This window comes from Hoplias malabaricus, chromosome 2, assembly GCF_029633855.1.
Source record: "Hoplias malabaricus isolate fHopMal1 chromosome 2, fHopMal1.hap1, whole genome shotgun sequence".
Taxonomy (NCBI): Eukaryota; Metazoa; Chordata; class Actinopteri; order Characiformes; family Erythrinidae; genus Hoplias; species Hoplias malabaricus.
This window is the reverse complement of record NC_089801.1, coordinates 24,787,696-24,810,750: the sequence shown is the minus strand read 5'-3', so window position 1 is coordinate 24,810,750 and position 23,055 is coordinate 24,787,696. Positions and strand designations below refer to the sequence as shown.

The 23,055-nt window shown below is 37.0% G+C and overlaps 1 protein-coding gene across 2 annotated transcripts; it reads right to left on the bottom strand.

Annotated features, from left to right (window-relative positions):
- Positions 1-3,522: 3,522 nt before the first annotated feature.
- spns3 (SPNS lysolipid transporter 3, sphingosine-1-phosphate (putative)) lies at positions 3,523-20,349 on the bottom strand. 2 transcript variants are annotated; one of them, XM_066657724.1, is made up of 13 exons: positions 20,225-20,349; positions 15,608-15,851; positions 15,460-15,525; positions 13,804-13,940; positions 12,670-12,821; positions 12,309-12,375; positions 11,795-11,937; positions 10,514-10,666; positions 8,553-8,742; positions 7,524-7,589; positions 7,315-7,413; positions 6,161-6,332; positions 3,523-5,164 (listed from the first exon to the last, which is right to left on the bottom strand). In XM_066657724.1, the coding sequence occupies exons 2-13, from the start codon at positions 15,831-15,833 to the stop codon at positions 5,121-5,123; spliced, it is 1,515 nt and encodes a 504-aa protein (XP_066513821.1). In that variant the 5' UTR covers positions 15,834-15,851; positions 20,225-20,349; the 3' UTR covers positions 3,523-5,120. The 2 variants fall into 2 exon arrangements, with proteins under 2 accessions (XP_066513821.1, XP_066513830.1); XM_066657733.1 differs by having other exon boundaries at positions 15,608-15,848; positions 20,225-20,342.
- Positions 20,350-23,055: the final 2,706 nt, after the last annotated feature.

Genomic DNA, 23,055 nt, shown 5'->3' with positions numbered 1-23,055 from the left:
TGAATGAATGAATCCACCTACCAATGTGTGTTTTTGGGTAGTGGGAGGAAACTGGAGCACCCAGAGGAAACCCACACACCCAGGGAGAGAACACAATATTCATTAATTATTTCATTCATTCATTATCTCTAACCACTTATCCAGTTCAGGGTCGCATTGGGTCCAGAGCCTACCAGGAATCATTGGGCGCAAGGCAGGATCACACCCTGGAGGCGGCGCCAGTCCTTCACAGGGCAATACACACACATTCACTCACGCACTCACACCTACGGACACTTTTGAGTCGCCAATCTACCTACCAACGTGTGTTTTTGGACTATGGGAGGAAACCGGAGCACCCGGAGGAAACCCACGCAGACACAGGGAAAACACACCACACTCCTCACAGACAGTCACCCGGCGGAAACCAACGCAGACACAGAGAGAACACACCACACTCCTCACAGACAGTCACCCGGAGGAAACCCACGCAGACACAGGGAAAACACACCACACTCCTCACAGACAGTCACCCGGCGGAAACCAACGCAGACACAGGGAAAACACACCACACTCCTCACAGACAGTCACCCGGAGGAAACCCACGCAGACACAGGGAAAACACACCACACTCCTCACAGACAGTCACCCGAAGGAAACCCACGCAGACACAGGGAAAACACACCACACTCCTCACAGACAGTCACCCGGAGGAAACCCACGCAGACACGGAGAACACACCACACTCCTCATAGACAGTCACCCAGAGGAAACCCACGCAGACACAGGGAGAACACACCACATTCCTCACAGACAGTCACCCGGAGCAGGAATCAACCCCACAACCTCCAGGTCCCTGGAATAATTTTGAATAATAATATTTTAAATAAAACATAAAATTAATTTCAGAAAAAGGCTCCTAAAAATCTTCTGGGACATAATGGGAAAAAAATAATAAATAAGTGTCATAATTATAAAGGTGGCATAAAGTTTGCACAGGCCAAATATAGTTTTTGATATATTTCCAATATGTTAACAGCAATTACAAAAGATCTGAGGAAGTGTGTTCTCTTTCGAGCTCTTAACCTTGTGTTTGGGTGTATTTTATTTAGAAATGCAAGAAGTTTTCCTGTTCTATATAATGCCAGTTCACAAAGATTCTCTGCATTGTGTGGCAGCGTGTCTTTGTACACTGCTTTGTCAATGCATTATGAATTACACACTCTGACTTGGCTCCTGATGTGTAAACTGCTCCTAAACCAAAAGATTTGAAGTGTGTAACCCACAGCAAGTAATCAAACTCGATCAGTCTCGGGTTCGATGTTTTCTGTTCCTGTGTTATTGATAAGATTTTAATCATATGAAAGTAGCTAACCAGATGGAAATGAGTTTCAAGGTGTGTAAAATGTCTGTATTTTCCTCACAGTGCTGATTATAATTTCAGGGGGAAAATACTATTTGACAACTTTTTTCTACTCTACAGCCAGTAAGAACTGACATTTTAACCCTTCAATAACGTCATAACACAGACTTGGAGGCTGGAATCAGAAGCCTCATGTAATATTGCAAATCAGAGTAAATAACTTTATAAAAAAAACAAAAAAAACTAAATTAGCAAACTACTACTCCATTCGTTCAGGTGCCAATATAGGCCCTGTTTTGTTCTCATTTCAACAAACCTCTTTTCCAATTCATCAGCTGGGACGCTGTGCAAAATGCAAATGATAACAAAATGCAATGATGTGCAGATCATCCAAACACTCAAACACTATATAATTTTCAAAATGTTAACTATTGAAGCTGAGAAATAAAAAAAAGTTTTTTGAAATATTTGAAATATTTTCCCATTTTGAATTTAATGCCAGCAAAATGCTCCACAAACTAGGGAAAATGATCCTGGATCCTGTTTTTATGTGTTTTTTCTTTGCATTCTTGAGATTTAACTTGTATCTGCTGAATCAGAAACTGTGTTAATAGATAATGATTTTGGAATGTGTTTTTGTGCCCATTCAGTGAATCCTGTCTATTTTTTAATTCAGTGCCACCTTAGGGCCCAAAGACAACATTGACTCAATTGTAGTTTTGTCCTTTGCATATAGAGGTTTCTCCATATTATTGAACTGGTGATAATGAAATCCCTAGAAGTTCTTTACTATTTATGTTGATAAATTTCACAGTTTGCCCACTCAGTGTTTCACAATGTTTGTTATGTCACAGTAATGACATTCATGGCACTTGGCAGATGCTGTGATTACAGTTTTCCTCATGTGGCACTGGTAAGCAAATGCGGTGTTAGGATTCTTTTTTGGGGAATCTGGTGTGCTTTAAGCAGCAGTGATAATAATCAAATAAAATCTTGGAGGTGTGTTGCACACAGAGAAGGGGAAGCAATGACATTCATCAGTCTCAGTTTTGCACCCATTCCATTAAAAATAATTGCTTACATTGCTTCTAACAGTTGTATTAAAGTTATTAAAGTTTTGCTGAAACTGAGAAGTGCTCGATAATGGTGTTTTTCTGTTAATTCTGTGTTCATAATGTGACACTTTATGAAGAATGATGTCAGCCAGTGACATACTGCATAATACATACTTTTTTGGGGGGCATACATATATTAGCTCTTTAAAAGACTTGGTTATGTATGCATTAGTATGCGGACACGGGGAGAACATACATTCCAGTATTAATGAACACAAATGGTAAGAATGATTAAGGTAACAGAATGTTGTTTTAGGACCTCCCCATATAACAATAATGTGTTTATGACTGGCCAATGACACCAACCTGAAAGCCACATCTTTCAGTCCAGCATCAGGAATTTGTTCTTGCAAGTTTACTTTTAATAAAATGTTTTCCGCAGGGAAGTCCATATTTTCATACTTGCCTAATCTGCCACATAACATATATAATAGCACTAGAACTGCATAACTACCACCACATTGACAATATATGAGTTGCTATTCCATTGTAGATCATTATGGATACATTTAACATGTAAATATTACAAAAATCATTTACTACTCAAGGTTAATACTGCTGCATGTAAAGGAGCTATTTTGAGTGAGTTTTAAATGCAATTACTTTTTCATTTTATTCATGATAATCCCAACCAAATTTTTGTTATATCAAAAGGTGATATAACAATTGTAAACAAACCTCCAAACATTTTTTTTAATTTTGCGGAATAAATAAACATATACATAATCAAATAATCCAAGATTGTTTTCTCAACTGAATGCAGAACTGACTTAGCATTTCAAATTTCTTGGAGCATACGTAAGTATCATTTAGTTTTAATCGTTTAACATATTTTGTCCACATTCATTTGTGCTCTGTAGTGGTACATAGGTGGTCCATTGGACAAAAAGATTGAGAATCATTGTCTTAGATATATGGAACACCAATTCAAACCTATAATTTTTCCTATTGACTCTAGCTTTGTCACTGCACACATTCTCTACTGCAGTCCTAATCCTAAGGCAAAAAAAAAAAAAAAAAAAACAGAAGGCTTTTATTTTGTATTAAACATTTATTGAAACCCAAACTGAACATTACACATTTATTTTAAACTACTAAAATTAAAAAAGTAAAAATTAAGTACAAAATACTAGAACTATTTGTAAAATTCTGATATTCTCCACATATTTCACGTATGATGAAGATTAATAACTGCTCTTGTGTTTGATCGTGGTAATTCCACTGCAGTTACTGAGCATAAAAAATATATAAAAGTCTGGATTTCTGCTTGTGGAATTTACAAACACCATTTCCAAAAAGTTGGGACAAAGTGTAAATAAAACACAAAATGCTATGACATGCAAACCATGTACAGCTTAAATTGAATAGAAAACAGTTCAAAACAACATTTTAAATTTTGGGTTTTTTTAAAGGCTTGTTGCCTCTTTTGTCTTTGATGTCAGCAACACATTACAGAGGGTTGAGACAGGGTCATGTTTACTATTATATTAGAACACTTTTTATTTTAACAATACCCTGTAAACTTTTGGGAACTGAGGAGACCAGTAATTTTACAAGTGAATTTTCCATTCTTGCTTGTTATAGGATTTCAGCTGCTCAACAGCTTGGGGACTCTGTTATAGTGTTTTCATAATGCACATTTTGTTTTCAATTGGGTGAAAGGTCTGGACTAATTGAGCACCCAGTCTCTTTAACTAAGAAGCAATGCTGCTGTAACCCATGAACCCATGAAAAATGGGTATTTTTAGTGTCTTACTGAAATAAGCAAGGCCTTTCCAGAAAAAGACATTTTCCAAAATGCAGCATATTGCTCCAAAGCCTGTATATATCATTCAATATTAACAGTGCCTTCACAGATGTGCAAGTCACCCATGTCATTTCTTCTTTGAATTTGAGCTTGGATCTGTGGATGCCACAGACTGTTTTGGGAAGTGTTTCTGAGCCCATGCAGTGATATCCACTACAGAAACATATCTCTTTTTAATTCACTGAAGATCACAGTGTACCAATATTAGTTTTCGGCCTAGTCCGTTGCATATAGAGATTACCCGAGATTTTCAAAAACTTTTAATATTATGTTCTGTAAATGACAAATTCCCCAAGTTCTTTACTATTTTTAACTGAGAAACTTTATTCTTGAATTTTTGCATAATTTGCCTTCCTTGACACGTATTGTTCTGAAAGTCTGAGCCTCTCTGATGTGCTCTATTTAAACCCAGTCACAGACCTGTTGACAATTAACCTAACTAACTCGTTATAATATTACACAACTTTACCACACTTTACCACTCTTTACCACATTTCCATGTGCACAACGTCCCAATTTTTCTGGAAATGGTGTTTGTAAGTCTGTAACTATTGCTTAGAATGTGCTTGTTTCTGTATGTGACTGATGGTCATAAGCTGTTGGATCACACAAATAAAGTGTGATTAGTCTGAAAAATTAAATAAAAATAAAACGTCACAGTAAAAAACTAGTAAAATTATAAAACATTGGAATCTAAAGAAAAGTGCACCTGAATGTAAGCGCCCACAGGCCTGGAGCTAAAAATGCTCCCTGGTTATATCAGTCTGAAATATACTGAATGAGTTTGTGTGTGTGTGTGTGTGTGTGTGTGTGTGTGTGTGTGTGTGTGTGTTTGTGTTCGTTTGTGCTCCCTGGTTCAGGCCGACCCTTCAGTGGACTCGTCTTGGACTTGGGTCTCTCCTGGAACACACATAGAGACAGAGAGGCAATTAACTTTAAAAATGGAAAAATGTGTGGTTGTCACAGTGGCGCAAAGTTTACTGTTTGAGCTTTCTCCCAGTGTCTGCATCGGTTTCTTCTAGGTACTTCCCCCCACTGTCCAAAAACACACATTTGCATGTTGATTGGCTACTCAAACATATACTTAGGTGTGAGTGTGTGGTGCCCTGTGATGGACTGACACCCCCTTCAGGGTGTGTTCCTGCCTTGCACCCAGTGAATCTAGGTAGGCTCCGGACCAACAGCGGTCCTGAACTAGATAAGCTATTTAATAACAATGGATGACTGAACAAAAAATATTCCATAAGTACAACAGGATGTTGTTGATCTATAGGTTGTATGTAATTACAGATAAGAGGGTTTATGGCTAAAGCACGGGTTTCATTTCAGACCAGAAAAGTTACAAAAGACCTTTATGTTAATATTAATACTTGCTCTCCCTGTTACAGAAAATGGTGATGATGTGTTTAGAGAGAGCTAGAGTTAACATAGTCTCAGCCACAGACGCACAAGTTACTGGTCAGATGTTAATCATAAAGACTGCCTCTTTATGAAAAATAGCAGACTTGTGATTGGTCCTTTTGTGTGTCAGTCAAATTTCTATTCCTGCTTTTGCTTACTGCTCTTGGCCAAGTTAAATGGTGATAGTTGTGTACTTTTATATCACCAAAAAAGTGAGTATAGTCTCTATAAGTCAGTATTCTCCCTGTCAACTTCATAAGATATTCACATCCATCAGACAGAACATGTGTGTGCTGGCCTCATTATTTAAGTGTTCTACTGCTTATGAAAGATGTTTATTAAGATGTTTATAAATTGAGTAGTTTAATTATAAAATTAATTATAAAGTAATAATAAAGTGGCATCTAAATTCTATCCTGCTACCACTGATTTAACCTTCCACAAGTGAAAAGTTACTAAGTACTACACCACAATGCTCAGACAGTCTGTTCTTACCTTTTATTAGCATCTCTACCGCCTTCCTGTCTGCTTTGATATAGAGTGCAGTCAGCAGGAAAAAGAGTCCCCCCAGAACTCCAATAAAAGGGCAGAGCAGCATGCTGTACTCCAGACTGCGAAATCTCCAGTCAGGAGAGTCTGGCTTAACCTTGCTGAGAGCATCAGAAATCTGGACACAGAACACACACATATTACATGATAGTTAGAATGCACTGTACATCCATGCATTTCTTTTAAATAACCTGCAGAAATAAAGAAAAATAAAGAGAAATATGTAGCTGTGCTGCAATGCCTGATTCATGTGCATCTGCTTCAATGCCAACTTCTTAAGCATCTACTCTGGTGCCAGTTTCTTGTGCAGCTGCTTCTGTGCAGGATTTCCCTGGATTCACCGAGGGAATGGTTCAGTACTATGCCAGTTACCTCCTGGTTCTACCCCTTGGTAATTGCACAGACTGGCAACAACTCTTAGCGACTTTCTTTAAAAAAAAACTTTGTTTTAGTCCTGTGTTTTTAGTCTCTGTTGTTTATATAGATTTCTAAGCCTTTATTTTGATATCAGACTATGGAAGTGCTTATTTGGAGGTTAGCCTACCTGTGCATTGACACCTGTTTATGCAAAATATGACTGAAAGCTCCTTTCAGAGGGCATTCTGTTGGTCGGGGTGCACAAGTATTCCTTTGGGAGTTGGCCCATGCTTGGTAAACTGTGTTCATGTAGTGTCCTGTACTCCAGGTTTTCAGACTCCAATTACGCATCAGGAGGCTTCAGGTAGCTTTATAGCTTGTTCTCTATTTTTTCCTATTTAGTGAATTGCAAGAACGTCTGTACTGGGGCTTTAAAGAGACTTTCCAAAGATTTTTGTTGTTTCTTCATTGCCAGTTTTGGAGGTGCTTTTCCCTTGTTTTAAAGAGAAAGTTCAGCCTGTTGTGCTAAATTGTTAAGACGTATTGAAGCCAGTAGTCTTCAGTTAGCACCATTCATGCTAACATTTGACTACTGGCTTCAATTAATGTGATTAGCATGAAGCATTTTTTACTGTATTTATTACTGAAATCCTGTGTGTTATAAACAGTCAATACAAAATTTGTGTTTTTAAGGATTGTAATAGAAAATTGAAAGCTTTAAATAACACTTGTGTTGTGCTTACAGCGCCAAGGAGATATGGACTTCCTGCATCACCAAGGAGATGACAGACCATAATCTGTAAGGCCTCAGCTGTGGCTCTTCTCGTAGGTATGACCACATACTAAAACATGCAGAAAGGAAATATACTTAAATACTGAATGTTAGCCATGATCAGTTATTTTCAGGATATTATCATCAAGCTACTGAACATCAAACTTTTCAAGTTCTTACCAGCAAGATGTCAGCTAGAATGGCCCAGTTTAATGAAAGTAGAGTCTCTCCGATTCCAATGCATGTCTAGAAGTTAAAACCAACAAAGAAATTGAGCCTTCTGATACAACACTGTGCAAAATTAGAGACTTTTCCACTCAGAACATCCATTAAAACAACTTATCTATTCCCAGCCTTATTATTTTATTATTACTTATTACTTATCTATTAAGCCTTAACAACTAAATATAATATCAAATGCATTTGTTAATTGTGTCTACCATTTGCCTTGGTTTACAGATATTCTGGAGATGGGCTTCCAGTTTTTCAAATTAATTCCCCATCTCCAAAATTCAGTCTTAGAAGTTTGTTGTGTTGTCTGTTCCATGATGCAAGTAGTGGCATACAATTGTTACTTATTTTGTCTTTTTCCTTTTCTCAGTAACCACTTCTTGACAGATACACAATTTTTCAGATCCACTTAACAATCCATTATCTCAGTTATTTGTGAGCCGTGTATGAAACGTGATACAGTTTTTCAGTTTTACTACTTCTAAGAAACAACGTGCACATTTAATTCACATTCCACATTTAAAAAGACATTAAAGACAAACTATACATTTTAATTAACAATTAAACTATATCAGCCTTCCTTAAAATTTGAAAATATTTCCAAACTGTTTAGAAACAAACAAACAAACAAAAATGTTTATGTTCAGTTTTCCCTTTGAAGTGCCCTTCAGGTCCATACTGAAGTATGATGATATGTCATATTATGCACATTAGGGAGCCAGTGTTATCATCTTCTAATGATACCCTACATGTACCGAACTCTTACTTTAGAGGTGTGTCATTTACACTTTTTCTTGCCACATTCCACCATCTCCTCACTGTGTGGACCTTTCTCTGTTTTTACTGAAACTGAAAACACAATGCAGCAGAACCTCGCCCCATCTACTGCACTTCACACATTGTAGTAGTACAATAGTAGGATCGATAAGAGGTGTAGTTACCCTTTAAAGTGAAGACAGAGACCAAATGGGGGCTTACGTATGTGGCAGGAATGCTGTTGCCCGCCAGAACGATGGCAATAAACAGACATGGGGAGGAGCTTAGCATGCCCACAGCACAGATGAGAGGGTCAGCATTGGGCACCCTGTCTCTCAGCTTTCTGGATATGTAGGTGCCAATGAAAACCCCTATAATGCCTGTTACCACTGTGATTGCTCCAAAAATGTAACTGTCAAGAAAGAGAAAGAGAATATAACTGAACAAGAAAATAAACAGGAGAGCATTCAGCATCATCACATCTTCATCCAACATTATTTTGAAACAAAGGGTATTTCATAAGCAGATTGTCTCTCTTTGCTGCAGTTAATAACCTCTATACTTCTAAAAAGACTTTGGGCTGAAATTGCTTTAAAGATCCAATGTCATTCAGCCACAAGAGCTTTAAGGAGGTCAGGTACAGATTTCAGATGATTTGTTCTGGCTCACAAAGACTAACACATCCCAAAGGAATGGAGCTCCATTATTCTAGTAATAATGTTCCACAGCCCAGTGCTGGGAGGGATTTACACCTGTATTGTTCTCTAACTGTTATGGGCATGGCTCATGTATGTGGAATAGCTGCTATAGGTCTTTGGATCAAAATTGTCTTATATTTGTATTATATTTATTTGGTGGTTACATGATGGTTCATATATTGTTTACAGTTATAGCACATATCTCTATTTTTGTCAATTTATAATTTACTTCATCATTAGAACACAGCATCTGTCCTTCACATCGTGTGAAATTTTCATTATTAATGGACCAATAGAAATGCTCCAGTGTTACTTGGAATATTTATGCTAAAGTATTTTAATATTATTTATCTGCATGGTGACGAACACTCCGTGTGATTTAGTCATGCTCACACTGTTGTATTCACCCTATTGACAGGGAGAACAGAATTGGAACAATCACACATTTTGGAGGATATTAGAAATTTGGTTTGGGGATATACAAATTCATTCTAATAAAGATTGGTTAACATTACGTGCCAGTTCGCAGTAATAGGCCATAATTCAGTATGTAGACATTGCTGCTCATATTAAGAGGAGTTAATGTAATAAGTGAGCCAGAGGTTCTCTGAGGCCAATCGTTCTTAATTCAAAGTCCTCAGTGTGTAACAAAACATGGGAATCACTGAAGTGGAGTGTTTTTTTTGCACATGGCAAACACACACTGTTAATCATATGTTACTACAGGGGATCCAGGGTGGGCAAAGTTAGCAAACCCCAAATCTCAGGGGCACGCATATCTTTAGAGGGTAACCATTCACCCTTCAAAATTCAACAAATCCAACCTAAACATCAGGCACATGTTATGGTGTGTGTAGGCAACCATTCTACCGACTTAAATCAAAATGGGTCAGTGTGTGCTCATCACATTATACTCAAATGTCATGGATACAACATGCAGTTTGTCAAATTTGCTCAAATTCTGATCTGATGTAGACACCTGTTCCTAAAGATGCTGGTTTTCATTTTTCATTCCACTGATTGCTTCTATTTTATCATTCATCACATTTACTCCTAATTTTTGTCCCTTTTATGTCAAATGTTAAATCAAATTTATCTAATCATAATTATGTAACTGTAACTGCTATTTGCAAATGTCTCCTCAGTTTTTAGAAAACATAGAAACATTTTAGTGTGTTTAAGCTCAGCCTAGAATATTTAGTTTACTAGTGTTATTATATATAATTAATCAAATTATACATGTTCTTGATCATCATCTTTCAATACATGATCACACATGATCGTTTCATGGAGAAGGAAAATGAATGACTTGTAGCTCCAGGGTAAAATGAAACTTTCAAATACTTTTTGGTTTTAACTTTTTGGGCTGAAAGGGAAAGCATTTTCAATTTAAAAAATGTCTGAATTGTCACCGTATTAATTTTTTTGCTGAATCACTATTCCAAACTTGTCATTTGTGCACAGTGAAAGGTCAGCTCTGCATACCTATCTGAAGGGTCACAGGGTTCTTTAATGCAGGGGGGTGTGATATTCTGTAAGACCCGAGCACGAGACAGAAAGGTGGGTGTCCAAAAGGCCAAAGCCCCGGTGACAAAGGCCATGGCAGTCACTCCTAAAGAAGACCAGACGAAGCTCCGGCTTCAGAAAAAAACACAGGTAAAAAAATACCAACTTTAAACTGACTGTAAACACAATGTACAACAGCAGTACAAACATGAAATTCCCCTGTAAAGGAGCGGTAAATCAGTTTTACATGTTTTCCATTTCTGATGCAAAGAGGAGGTTACATATACAGGGTGGGCCATTTATATGGATACACCTTAATAAAGTTACGTTAAAACCAAGCACACCATTATTTTCTTGTGAAATTGCCAATAAGTTTGATTTGTCACATGACCCTCTTCCCATTGAAAAAACAAAAGTTGGATCCAAAATGGCCGACTTCAAAATGGCCACCATGGTCACCACCCATCTTGAAAAGTTTCCCCCCTCCCATATACTAATGTGCCACAAACAGGAAGTTAATATCATCAACCATTCCCATTTTATTAATGTGTATCCATATAAATGGCCCACCCTGTATATTGGAGCAAAGTTTATGATAAGTTTAGTATATCATGTCTGTGTCTGTATGTTGGCTGTTTAGTAACCATCTGAGACAATATATGTTGTAATATTCATACAGGAAACCCATGCAGGCATGGGGAGAAAACACCAAACTCCTCACAAGCAGTCACCTGAAAATACTTCACTAGTAGTTAACCTGGCAGCAAGTTACTGTAAAAGTTTCATACATTTTTAGCATCCATTTTTAGCCCTGTGTGAGTTTGATAAGTTTATCACAGAGACATTTGTGATCAAATATTTTGCACTTCTTTTCAGTGATGAACCTCACATGCATGCGGCATTAAAACTTACAAAAGATAAGTGAGATTTTCCAAAGGCATTCAGGCCTTTCAGAGTTTCACTGTCAGAAAGACAACTAAAATGCTACATTTTCTTACATGAGGGGAAATCTGCCTGGAAAATCATAAAGATTACTATCCAGATGGGACTAAAATGATGAGTAGGTTATATACCAATAGATTATAACACTGACATGGCCGATGCATAGAAGCACCTGTAAAAGACTGTAAAAGATATTATCGCAAGACCCGCAAGATAAAGTAGATTCTGTCTGAATAGGGCTTTTGTATTTTCCTCTGAGTTTATGCTTTGGAGTTAATTCTTTGCACTTGGTTGAACAATTACTTTAATTTCACTCACTTTCTAAGTAGGTACTTGATGTCCTCCAAGTAGGTGGTACTTTCCATACAAGCTGCTCCTTCAGTTTCAGATGCCCCTCGAGGTGGGTTGGGGATAAGGAACACGACCAGGATCAGGCCAAGTCCACCCAGAATGGGATTTAGCTGCAGAAGAATGGGTCATGATAGTTATTTCAGATTCTTGGTGTCCAGTAGTCTTTAAAATGTGCTTTTGTATTATAGCAAGTCTTAAGGTTTCTTGAGGTAACAGAATCCATGAGGGCTTTAAAGTAGAATGTGGAACATTGTGGGTGGGTCCTGACATTTCAAATTATATTTTGGGTATAAATTAGACCTTTAAAGAACAAGAAGAATTCATCTCTACTTCATAACGACCCTTTCTCTAGAATAATTACAAATATGTTGACATGTTACACATTCAAGCACTGGTCCTAGTCTTGTTTAAAGGTGTTCAGATGTTGAGACCATTCTATTCTATTCAATCAAACATCTAATTTGCATAAGAAAGGTCTTACCCTAAGGGCCCAGCGCCAGTCCCCTGTAGCACTAGCAATTGTGGCTCCCAGGATGTAACCAAGACCACTTAGATTTGAAAGGAAATAAGCACAATAACAAAATCATCATTATAATGTCTTTTATGAATCTGTAATTTACAGCTTGTACTTACATACACTGGATTTCTGAAGGATCGGTTCTGGTTATATTTACTTTATAAGGCCTTGTGATCCAAAATGTTGTTAAAAATAAGAATGTTAATGAGTAGCCTTTCCCTGGTTTGCTGTAGTAACCCATTAAAGAATATATAGTACACTCTTCTGGCCACAAAATGTGAATTGATATTTGTTCATTTGATTTTGACATGTGCTTATCCCTTACCTTCCCACAGGGATGAAGATATAAAAGAAAGAGATCATGAGTGTTCTTTTGGTGCCAGTGAACAGGTCTCCAATAATGGTAGGAGCAATGGTGACGTAACTGGCCTCCCCAGTGCCCACTAGTGCTCGCATCAGGACCAGGACCCAGAAATACTGAAACCACAAAGACTTGTGTAAGTTTTATTACAAACAGATAAATGTGAACACATCTAGAATCATCTCCACATAAAAACAGGATTGAAAAAGTGAATGAAAAAAATTCACATTCCAACATAGTGAGACATTTCAGATTAAATCCTGTTGCTTATATATCTGGTCATTTTACTATGTTTAGTCACGTAATCAATGCAATCTGAAGGTCTTTGATAGTCACACACTGAGCAACAAGGACATTTGCATAAAAGTCAATGATAAATCCAAAACCACCTTTCATTTATTGTATTTCCAGTCTTTACCATTAGCTGTGTAAAGTAAAACATTGAGGAAACATTTAACAGATCCTTACACAAAGCTTCATTATCTAAATGCACATTAAATCTGTTAGAATTTAATTGATTTATTTACTCTTTACTTTTGTGCAATATTCTATAAAACCTTAAAGCCACCAGTGCATCCTGGATGTGGAGCAGTCAAGAAGCTGCTTCTGAAAAAAGGAAATGAAAAAAAAAGAATCTGCTGTAAATAGCAAAACTTAAACATGGACAATCGAGTCTAAATGTGTAAGTGGCATTCCATTCCATTATGAGAAGCAGACATTTCTGAACTTAGGAAGGTATCCTTACAAATACTAAGATTCAAAAAGCAAATAAGTCATAATAAACCAAAGGATTGACACAATACTGACAAAAATATTTAGTTGTTGTTGCTCCTATTTACTGTATGTTTTCAGCTTTTGTTGCTGATGCTGAAAAGTAAAAACTTGAATTTACTTTTTGGACTGGAGTTTAAGTAAGTGAAAGAGTGGTCTTAGATTTCTGTATAGCACTGCTTCTGCAAAACTCATTTTAGTATTTGGAAAGCTTGGATCCAAATTGTAAATAAAATAGCAAGAATTATTACTACTATTATTAACAAGTTGCATAAAGTGAACACTTGCTTAAAAACTAGAAGTCCTGTAAGAATAGAGTTGCACAACCTCATTTGTGATGAAAGAACTGCCCAGTGTTGTGATAATCCATGCAATCAACCCAACCACCATTATGAGCTTCCTGTTGTAGCGGTCTCCGAGGTAGCCGAAAACTGGCGCCAGCAGCATAAAACTGCAGATGAAAACTGTAAAAACATGAATATTTTATAGTGGACAGTTAGTTTAGATAATCCACTTTTAATTTCACACTGGGAAGCCAGGAGCTAAAAGCAGATCTTATCACACCTCATGTGACTCCTAGCTTCAATAGTGTGACTGTTTGAATGTAAAACTGGCTCTGTGGTTGATTATCTAAATACAATCAACTTCTATGTTGACATCAAGCCACCCAAATATTTGCCAACACCTGTTTGCCCAGTTTTTTTTTTCTTAAATAAAGGTTGTATATTGGAAGTTTGTCACCCATATTCTGCTGTAGCTGCATCTGCCTGTAGCTTCAACTGATGGAAAATTTCAGATTTTTTTAAAGCATTCAGCCAAATAAACATTAGTGTAGTGAGGTACTGATAAGTTCTGAAACACTACGACACTCCAACTGATCCCACATATATTGGTTGGTGCTAGATCACTCCAGAAAACACAGTTCCATCACATTCCAGCATTGGGATCACTTTATACCCCTTTAGCTTTCACATAGCACTGGGCACTGTAACCTAGGCTTTTTGGCTCTGATTCAGAGTGTCCCATTCTATCAATTAGTGCCTTTCATTCTAAATTACACATGCTGTATACAAACAGTTGGTGTCTGTTTGAGCATACTTTCAAGTAGCAAGAATCACGCATTAAAGAGGTGTCAACAGACTTTACACATATAAACAGTTTGTTAGCCTAGTAGGCTAAATGATCTCAAAGTGATTCTGCTATGGCTCTTAAGGACTGTGATAAGGAAGTGTTTGATTAAATTCTTTGGTAAGCCATTAGTTAACATATTAGACAATGTACATTATACTCAGAATATTATAAGCGTAACTTAATCTAATTGAAATGAAACATTAGTAGTGATTTATTACAGATTATGATTTCATTTTCATTTAAGAATATATTTTCACAAGGGAATTAACGTGAAAAGAGTTTTGAAACAAAACAACCCAAATAATATTATTGACGTACACAAAGCCACATTGTTTTTTTTTTTTTTACCAATGAAATGTTGTTAACAGAAACCACAGATTCATCAGGTGTAAAAAGTGCTATAAACATAAATTTGATTTGTTTTGATTTGAAATTCATTTATTCATTCAGTCATTTCAGGGTTGCAGTGAGTCCAGTGACTTCCCGGAATCACTCAGGACAAAGTGGAAACACACCCTGGGGCCGCCAGTCCTTCACAGGGTGAAGAAACCACAGATCTCTATCTTAATACCTTTCAAAACAGATCACATGCCCTATCAGGGCATACACATATATATCTATGTCTTGAATCGTTTTTTGAAAAACATTTATGACAATTTCTTACATTAAGACCTTAGAAATACCACAAACCAATACAGCAAAGACGTAAGAACAATTCAGACTTGGTATATTTCTCTAACTGGAGCATTTTGCCAAACATCAAACCCTTTTTTGTGCAGATTTTTTAATATGTTTTTGATAAATGCAGATGCTACTGGGTCAGCTTTCTGATTGTTGTTTTGAGGCTGATACCTGTCTGTAGCAGTCCAGATGTGCTGTCGCTGATGTTAAAATATTGCTGGATGCTGAGTAGAACACCTGCAGACAGAACACATGTATTTAGCTTAAAATAACAATAACAAAAGCTGCTGTAGCCGTAAAAAATTGTTTGTCTACTCACCTGCGATTGTGTAGCGGTCCATATAGTTGAGAAGGTTCACATAGCAGAGTACAGCCACAGCCACATAGGCTTTTCTAGGGGAGATGTTGTTGCTTTCTGCAGAGGATAACATGCTGTCTTCAGGCTCGCTGCAAATAGAGCCATAGCGGTAGCTGCCACTCATACATGACCTCAGATTCAGCTTCTCTTTAGGCTGCACTGACTCTGTGGACTTCTCATTCTCCATAATGACCAATGGTCCCTGCTAGAGTAAGTTTACAGAGATTTAGCTCAGCCACATTACAGCAACACTACATCCTCAAAATGATTCTTCATAATAAATGATATCATGTTATATAGTGTAGAAGTGTAAATGTTCATTGACACCTCTTTTAATTACAGTATTCGGCTAATATAAGGTGCTCTCCTCATGACCCAGATATTCAAGCATTACAAGCATTCAAGCAGTACGACATTGTTAGTCATCTTAGAAAAGAGAAGAGAAGAAGTTAGATGCTCTGGGATAAGCCACATAAGCTAAAGGACATCATGCTCAAAGCTAAGGGTCAGGTATAGGGGTATAAATGCCTCCCCACCACCACCTGACAGTAAAAATCTGTCCCATCTATGTTTTCCCAGTTTACACTTTTTTTCTCCAAGGGGGTAATCCACAAAACAGGATTTCTGAGTTAGCTAGCTAACTTATGCCCAAAGTTGAGGAATGCCCCATAGCAAACTCCACTGGCTCTATTCCTAATCGATAGGCTTGACTTTGACTGAGAAATCCTGCTTTGTTAAATTTCCCCCATGTGTTTTTGCTTTGTTTTGGCCCTTTCTCCTCCCTTGTTTTCTGGTCAGTTTCCATAGTGACTGATTATCCGCAGGTGCTTTTTCTTGTACACTGCTTTGTGTTTATAAACTTTTACTTCTTCTCTTTGTGGTTGTTACCCTTGTTCTTATTTCTTTGTCATGGACATTGTATTAAACAAAACCTCACATCTGTAACCTGCTTCCTTAAGTGCCATAGCTTTCAGTGACAGAGCACTAGTGCATTTTCAAGATTGTAGCAGGAAAAGATTTAAACTTTGAGGCACTGTAAATCCCCATGAGTTGTTAGGAGTTTCATGATGTAATCAGTCATATGGTGCATTCTATTTCCCACAAGTACAGACACAACATATCGAAACAACTCACTTCACAAAATAACCCAAATTCACAAGCTTTGTTATCCCCCACTCATCACTACATCGAGTTTTTTAGAGTTATTTGAAGTTGCTTTTTTTGATCCAGAGCTGATAATCCAACCACTAGCTGACTGCAGTATTGCTCTTGTGTCTGAATGTAATCATACCCTGGCAGAATTATTTCATCATTTGGTGCAGTGGTTCCCAAAGTGGGGAGTACAGTAAGGTAAATTAATGAGATATACAGTTTTATGAAAAAGTTTGGGCACCCCTGATAATTATCAGGATTTTCCTTTATAAATCATTGGTTGTTCGTATCAGCAATTTCAGTTAAATATATTATATAGCAGATGATATTGATGAACACAGTGATATTTGAGAAGTCAATTGAAGTTTATATGATTTACAGAAAGTGTGAAATAATTATTTAAACAAATGTGAAAAACAAGGTGCATAATTTGGGCACCCCAACAGAAAAATTACATCAATATTTTGTAGGTTCTCCTTTTGCGGAAATAACAGCCCCTAAATGCTTCCTGTAGCTTCCGATAAGAGTCTGGATTCTGGTTGAAGGTATTTTGGACCATTCTTCTTTATAAAACATCTCCAGTTCAGTCAGGTTTGATGGTTTCCGAGCATGGACAGCCCACTTTAAATCACAAGTAGCAAGTGTTTGTCTTGGTATGCTGGTATGCAAGATGATGTAGGAGTTTGTAGCTGATCTGTGGGTTGACTATGACTATTTTCACCATCTCTTGCCTCTGTTTATCTCAGATTTTTCTTGGCCTGCCACTCCGGGCCTTAACTAGAACTGTGCCTGTGGTCTTCCATTTCCTCGCTAAGTTCCTCACAGTGGAAACTGACAGCTGAAATCTCTGAGATGGCTTTTTGTATCTTCCCCTAAACCATGATGTTGAGCAATCTGGTTTTCAGGTCATTTGAGAGTTGTTTTGAGGTTCCCATGTTGCCACTCTTCAGAGAAGATGCAAAGAGGAGAAAAACAATTGCAATTAGCCACCTTAACCCTTTTTTTATAATTGGATTCACCTGTATATGTAGGTCAAGGGTCAATGAACTTACAAAACAAATTTTATGTTAGAATAATTAGTGCTAAAGGTATTCAAATCAATAAAAATACAGGGGTGCCCAAATTTATGCACCTGCCTAATTTTTAAAAAAATAATTATTGCACACTTTCTGTAAATCCAATAAACTTCATTTCATTTCTCAAATATCACTGTGTTCGTCTGCTTTAGGATATATTTAACTGAAATAGCTGATCCGAACAACCAATGATTTATAAAGGAAAATCCTGAAAATGATCAGAGGTGCCCAAACTTTTTCATACCACTGTATGTTTGCTACTTGTAATAATTCCACTTTAAAAGTGATTTGTCACTTTGTTTTTCAATAAAAAGTTGCGCTTTTATATAAATTACAATATTCCCTTTAGAAACAAATTACAGACTTTTGACCATGTATGTGTATGAAAGATTTGCATTACGCATAATAAAACAGGTCACATGAAAACAGCAGTTTATTTATTGTCTTAGTTATTAGTGATATTTCTCTCAAGTTGGGTCGAGGGAAAATTTAACACAACAAATTTATAGTTTGCTGACCATATAATAATGTAGTAGTAAAGTGTTTGATCATAAGGAGCTTTTATAAGATTAAAGAAAAGTGTCTAAACGTTTAGAAAGAATAATTTATATTTAAATGTTATTTTTATATGAGCCACTAAGCAAGGTTTCAGTATCTGAAAACAAATGGTATGTTGTATCGTCTGAGCTAAACTGTCGAAAGCAGTCTTATTTGGAATAAATTCATCTCCTCAGCAATGAATGCCCGTGAAGAATAGCTTCAGGCATTCCTTTTTGATGACAGCAGTCTTGCTGCACCTTTACCAAATTTACACCATACGTATTTGATCAAACTATCCTAAAATAAGCTAATCTTGTTTGCTTGGGCACTTCACAAACTAAACATGAACATAAACATAAATTCAAAACCATTCACTTCTGCCTTGCAAATTATTTTAACCAAAGCCAGGGTTTATTTTAGGTCTATTAGCAAGAGAGAGGAAGGAACTGGACATGTGTGACTGTTATCTGATATTACACAGTGCCACTGTGGTGCTAGTCTTAAATAAAACAACTCACATAAAGGAATCCCACCTTATTTATGCCATTAGAAGCAATAGGAATAGCTTTATGTACCAGCTGTCTGCAATGTTTTGTATTAGAAGATACAGTAATAGCACATTTAATCACTGTAAATCTTATTATATAACAAGAGGAGAATTACTGAAACCAATGTATGAACAAATGAGGACACCTTACAGTACAATACAATATAATCCAAGGCCAAGTCATCTGACCAATCAGAAACCCATCTGGGTTCTTAAAGGGGAATTCACATTTTTTAGTATCTGTGCATAAACAAATGTTTACCGTGTAAATAAACGTATGAACGGTATCATCCATGTTTAAATGTCCTGTTCTACAGAAACTGACTGAGCAAGAATTGTTCACAGTTATGGTGAAAGGAACCAGGCATCCAGGCATTTTTAATACATTTATTACATGAAATGAATGAGAATATCCTGTCTGATGCAGAAGACATTAACACTGGGTAATATGGGTGCCTACATTTTTTTTTAAGTAATTTTAAGTAACTGTGTATAATAGATAAACTTATGGTACATTGCAGAGAAATCTGAGACTGTAAGATCCTCTACAATGAACAATTTCACATCAAAACACAGTGAATGACTTAATGAGGGCCTGAACTGTGCTGAAACTCTAGTGCTGTTCTAGGAACGATCTATCGCTAAGTCCCTGACCAAAACATAGTATGCATGCTGAAAGAATGTAAACCCTATAGCCTCAGGCAGTCTGCACTGTGGGAGTTCACACTGCCATAAAACAATAGTGTCATGCTGTTTCTCTGAAAAACGTTGAAATACAAAACTGATACTGAGATGGCTGCTGGCTGACAATTCAGAAACCAATGTGGAGAAGTTCCTGGGCCTGGGTACAAATGAGAAGTGGTAACAATACCATAGTTGTGGACACAATTATGTGAGATTGTTACCCTTCAGCTCACCCAGGAACACAAGAGGGCTTTGAGAAACAAGGAAGCTCATAGTTGTCTAAGTGAAATGGCGAGACAATTTCATCTTTAGATCATGGGGTGAAAAACAATGACTAGAGAAATATATCATCGATAGATTATGAATGAACCTGACTTGCCAAAGTGAATATTAAACCCAATAATTACAGAAAACTCAGATATGGACACATTGCTTATGCTGCAGTACTGCATGCAGTTATCATGCATTAAGATGTATAGAAGTGTGTCCAATCTACACAATGTGTACCTACTATCACATAGAACAACCATTAACCAGGGGCACAGAAACATATGCACACAACATCACATAGTGACTTACTCTGAGCTGGATGGAGTCCTGATATCTTCTACAATTCAATCCATGGTCTTGCTTCCACAGGTACTTTGTTAGTGGTCTCTTGTTCTGTTGTGATGCCTGCTAGCTGTGGCTGTGATTGGGCTTCCCTTAGAAAATGTCTGAAACTTTATTAAACCACCAAGATATCAAGTGAGAACAGAGCCCTGCCTCTCTCTCTCTCTCTCTCTCTCTCTCTCTCTCTCTCCCCCCCCCCCCCCCTACCCGCGCTCTCTCTTGGTTTCTCTCTCTCAGCTGGTCACACGCTTGCAAACAGTTCCTCCTTGTGACGCAATATGCACCAGAAGCAAAGCCAACTGCATTTTTTATCCTCCTCTTAGCACTCAGCTAAAGGCCATAGAGGCCTTTCACACAAGCTTTTATATTTTTCTACAAAGAACCTAGGCCTCCTCCTGTCACAACATTCATCACAAAGACTGTGGGAGAAAGTGTAACATCTAGTTGATGCTGTCACTTCTTTGAACAGTTAGTAGACAAAGCCAAACATGAGTATAATGAATTTAGTATGATTTAGTCAAAGACTAGGATTATTCTGAACTGAGATAATCTCAGGTTATGTCTGTAATTTTTCTATAAAATTAGACATATCTAAAATTGGTTGATTTTCTAAGTAAAAATGCACTTCAATTTATGCAAATGATCTTAATGAATGAAACTCAACACAAAAGTGTTCAGTGAAATTGGATGTTACATATGAGCGGAGTCCGGTAACTTTGGGGTGAGTCTAGAGAGGGATTTCTCCTCTGCAACAAATCACTCAAAATCAGTACCTGGTCCCACTAATGATCTTGTGGCTAAATGCCATTAGATCCTCACCTAAATGTTCACACATCAGGGGTGACACCAGGAGAGTAGACGCAGATACTGCAGCTTAGGAGGACAAATTCCCTACCGATACCCTTAATTTCAGAAAAAAAGATTGGATGAGCATGTGTCCACACATTTTTGCCCTTGGGATATACAGATCATATACATAGAACATACCTAAATATTAGAAGTTTACAGTTTTGTTTTATATATAAAACAACACAAATATAGCATAAAATGTACCATTCCATCCAAAGGCACAATTTCACCTCATTTTTCAATATGTTAAATACAGTGAATAAACTATAAATGTGAATAGAATATGCAGAAGTGTGTCAACAAGCATACACCATCAAAACATATCAGAGCCTGAAAACCTTTGACCTCTAGGCCAAAGGCCTCTAGTAAACAGAGTACACAAAGTCCAGCAAGGCCTTTCCCTCTGTATTTCAAAACCCATTCTTTGTGTATGTAGCCAAAGAAAAATTCTTGTAACCAAGACAAGTCATTATGTAACAGAAAATGTGGCAGAATTGGACACACTATGCTCATGGATCATTATGACCATTAACCAATATATAGTAAGCTATTTACTGTATCGTGTTGTTTAATATTTTTTATCTTTCTTTTGCATAGCCACAATTCACCATTATATATGTTGTGCTTTTATTTCCATTAATGTTTCCTCACAACAACACCCAGCATGCATTATGCAAATACATTACACAGGAGAAACCCCATCATACCAACAAAGATAGTCTTACTAAAAGAATAAGCATTAGGCTTAAAAAATGTGAAATATTCAACTACTTAGCACTACTGTTCTCCATTAGCCAGATGACAGGAAAAATGACATTTCAAAGAGCCAACCCTCAACTACCCTCCTAGGCACATCCCACCTTCCATTTACATCACCAGATACGGTCTTCAGTCTTTAAAGGAGTTACGTTTACACTAGAGGCCATAGTAGAACAATTCTAAGAGGTGATTGGGCATGTTTACAATACACATAATATATAATATATATAATTATTACTTTACCTATGTCAGAGTCTCTAAGTAAGACTTTGGGACTCAGATGTCTCCACCTAGTGGCATAGCTGAGGGCCACCCCCCTTTCATAATAACAATAAAACTGCACTTGTTTTAATGTAATTTCTTGTTATATTTAACTTTCACAGAATTAGTATAAAACATGCTGTGTTTATGGCAGCACGGAATCTAAGTATTCTGGGTTAAAGGCAGCAATGATAATAATTAAATGATTATTAAGTATGGTTTAATTGGAAAATGATGTAACAGTGGTAAACATTCCCTAATTTGTCCCTAATTACAGCACTGCTGTATCTGTTTCACTTGTAATAGTATATATGGTCTTGGCTGATAGGTGTACAGAAAGAAAATATATCCAGTATTCTTTGTTGAATGGTTTGTTGAGATTCTACAGGATTACCCTCAGTCCAGTAATTATATTGAGGTGTTGAAAAAAAATCCAACAGCACTGCTGTATCTGTTTCACTTGTAATAGTATATATGGTCTTGGCTGATAGGTGTACAGAAAGAAAATATATCCAGTTGTTTGTTGAATCTCTGTGGAGATTCTACAGGCTGTTGTGTCCATAATGAATGCACCCTAAAGCCCCACTCAGTTAAGCAGAATTACTTAGACATTTATTTAGATCATTTAGAAGTTTTTTGCAAGAGTAAAATCCCCTAATGCTTTAAATGTGTCATAGATATAGCTCTGCACTTTCACATTGATTCATACAGGCATGAATATGAAATTGGTCCCCACCTGCATTTGCACTTATCACTTTGCTTCTTGCCAACAGCTCAGAAACCCTTGCTTGCAAGTTGACAGGATTAGGTTTATGACGTACAAAATCCTGTCTGAATTTGCCCGCTTGAAACTGTCTATGCAAAACTGCAGTTTCAAAGCTGCAAAACCTGCTTAATTATTTCACCCATAAGACGACATGTGTAGTAAT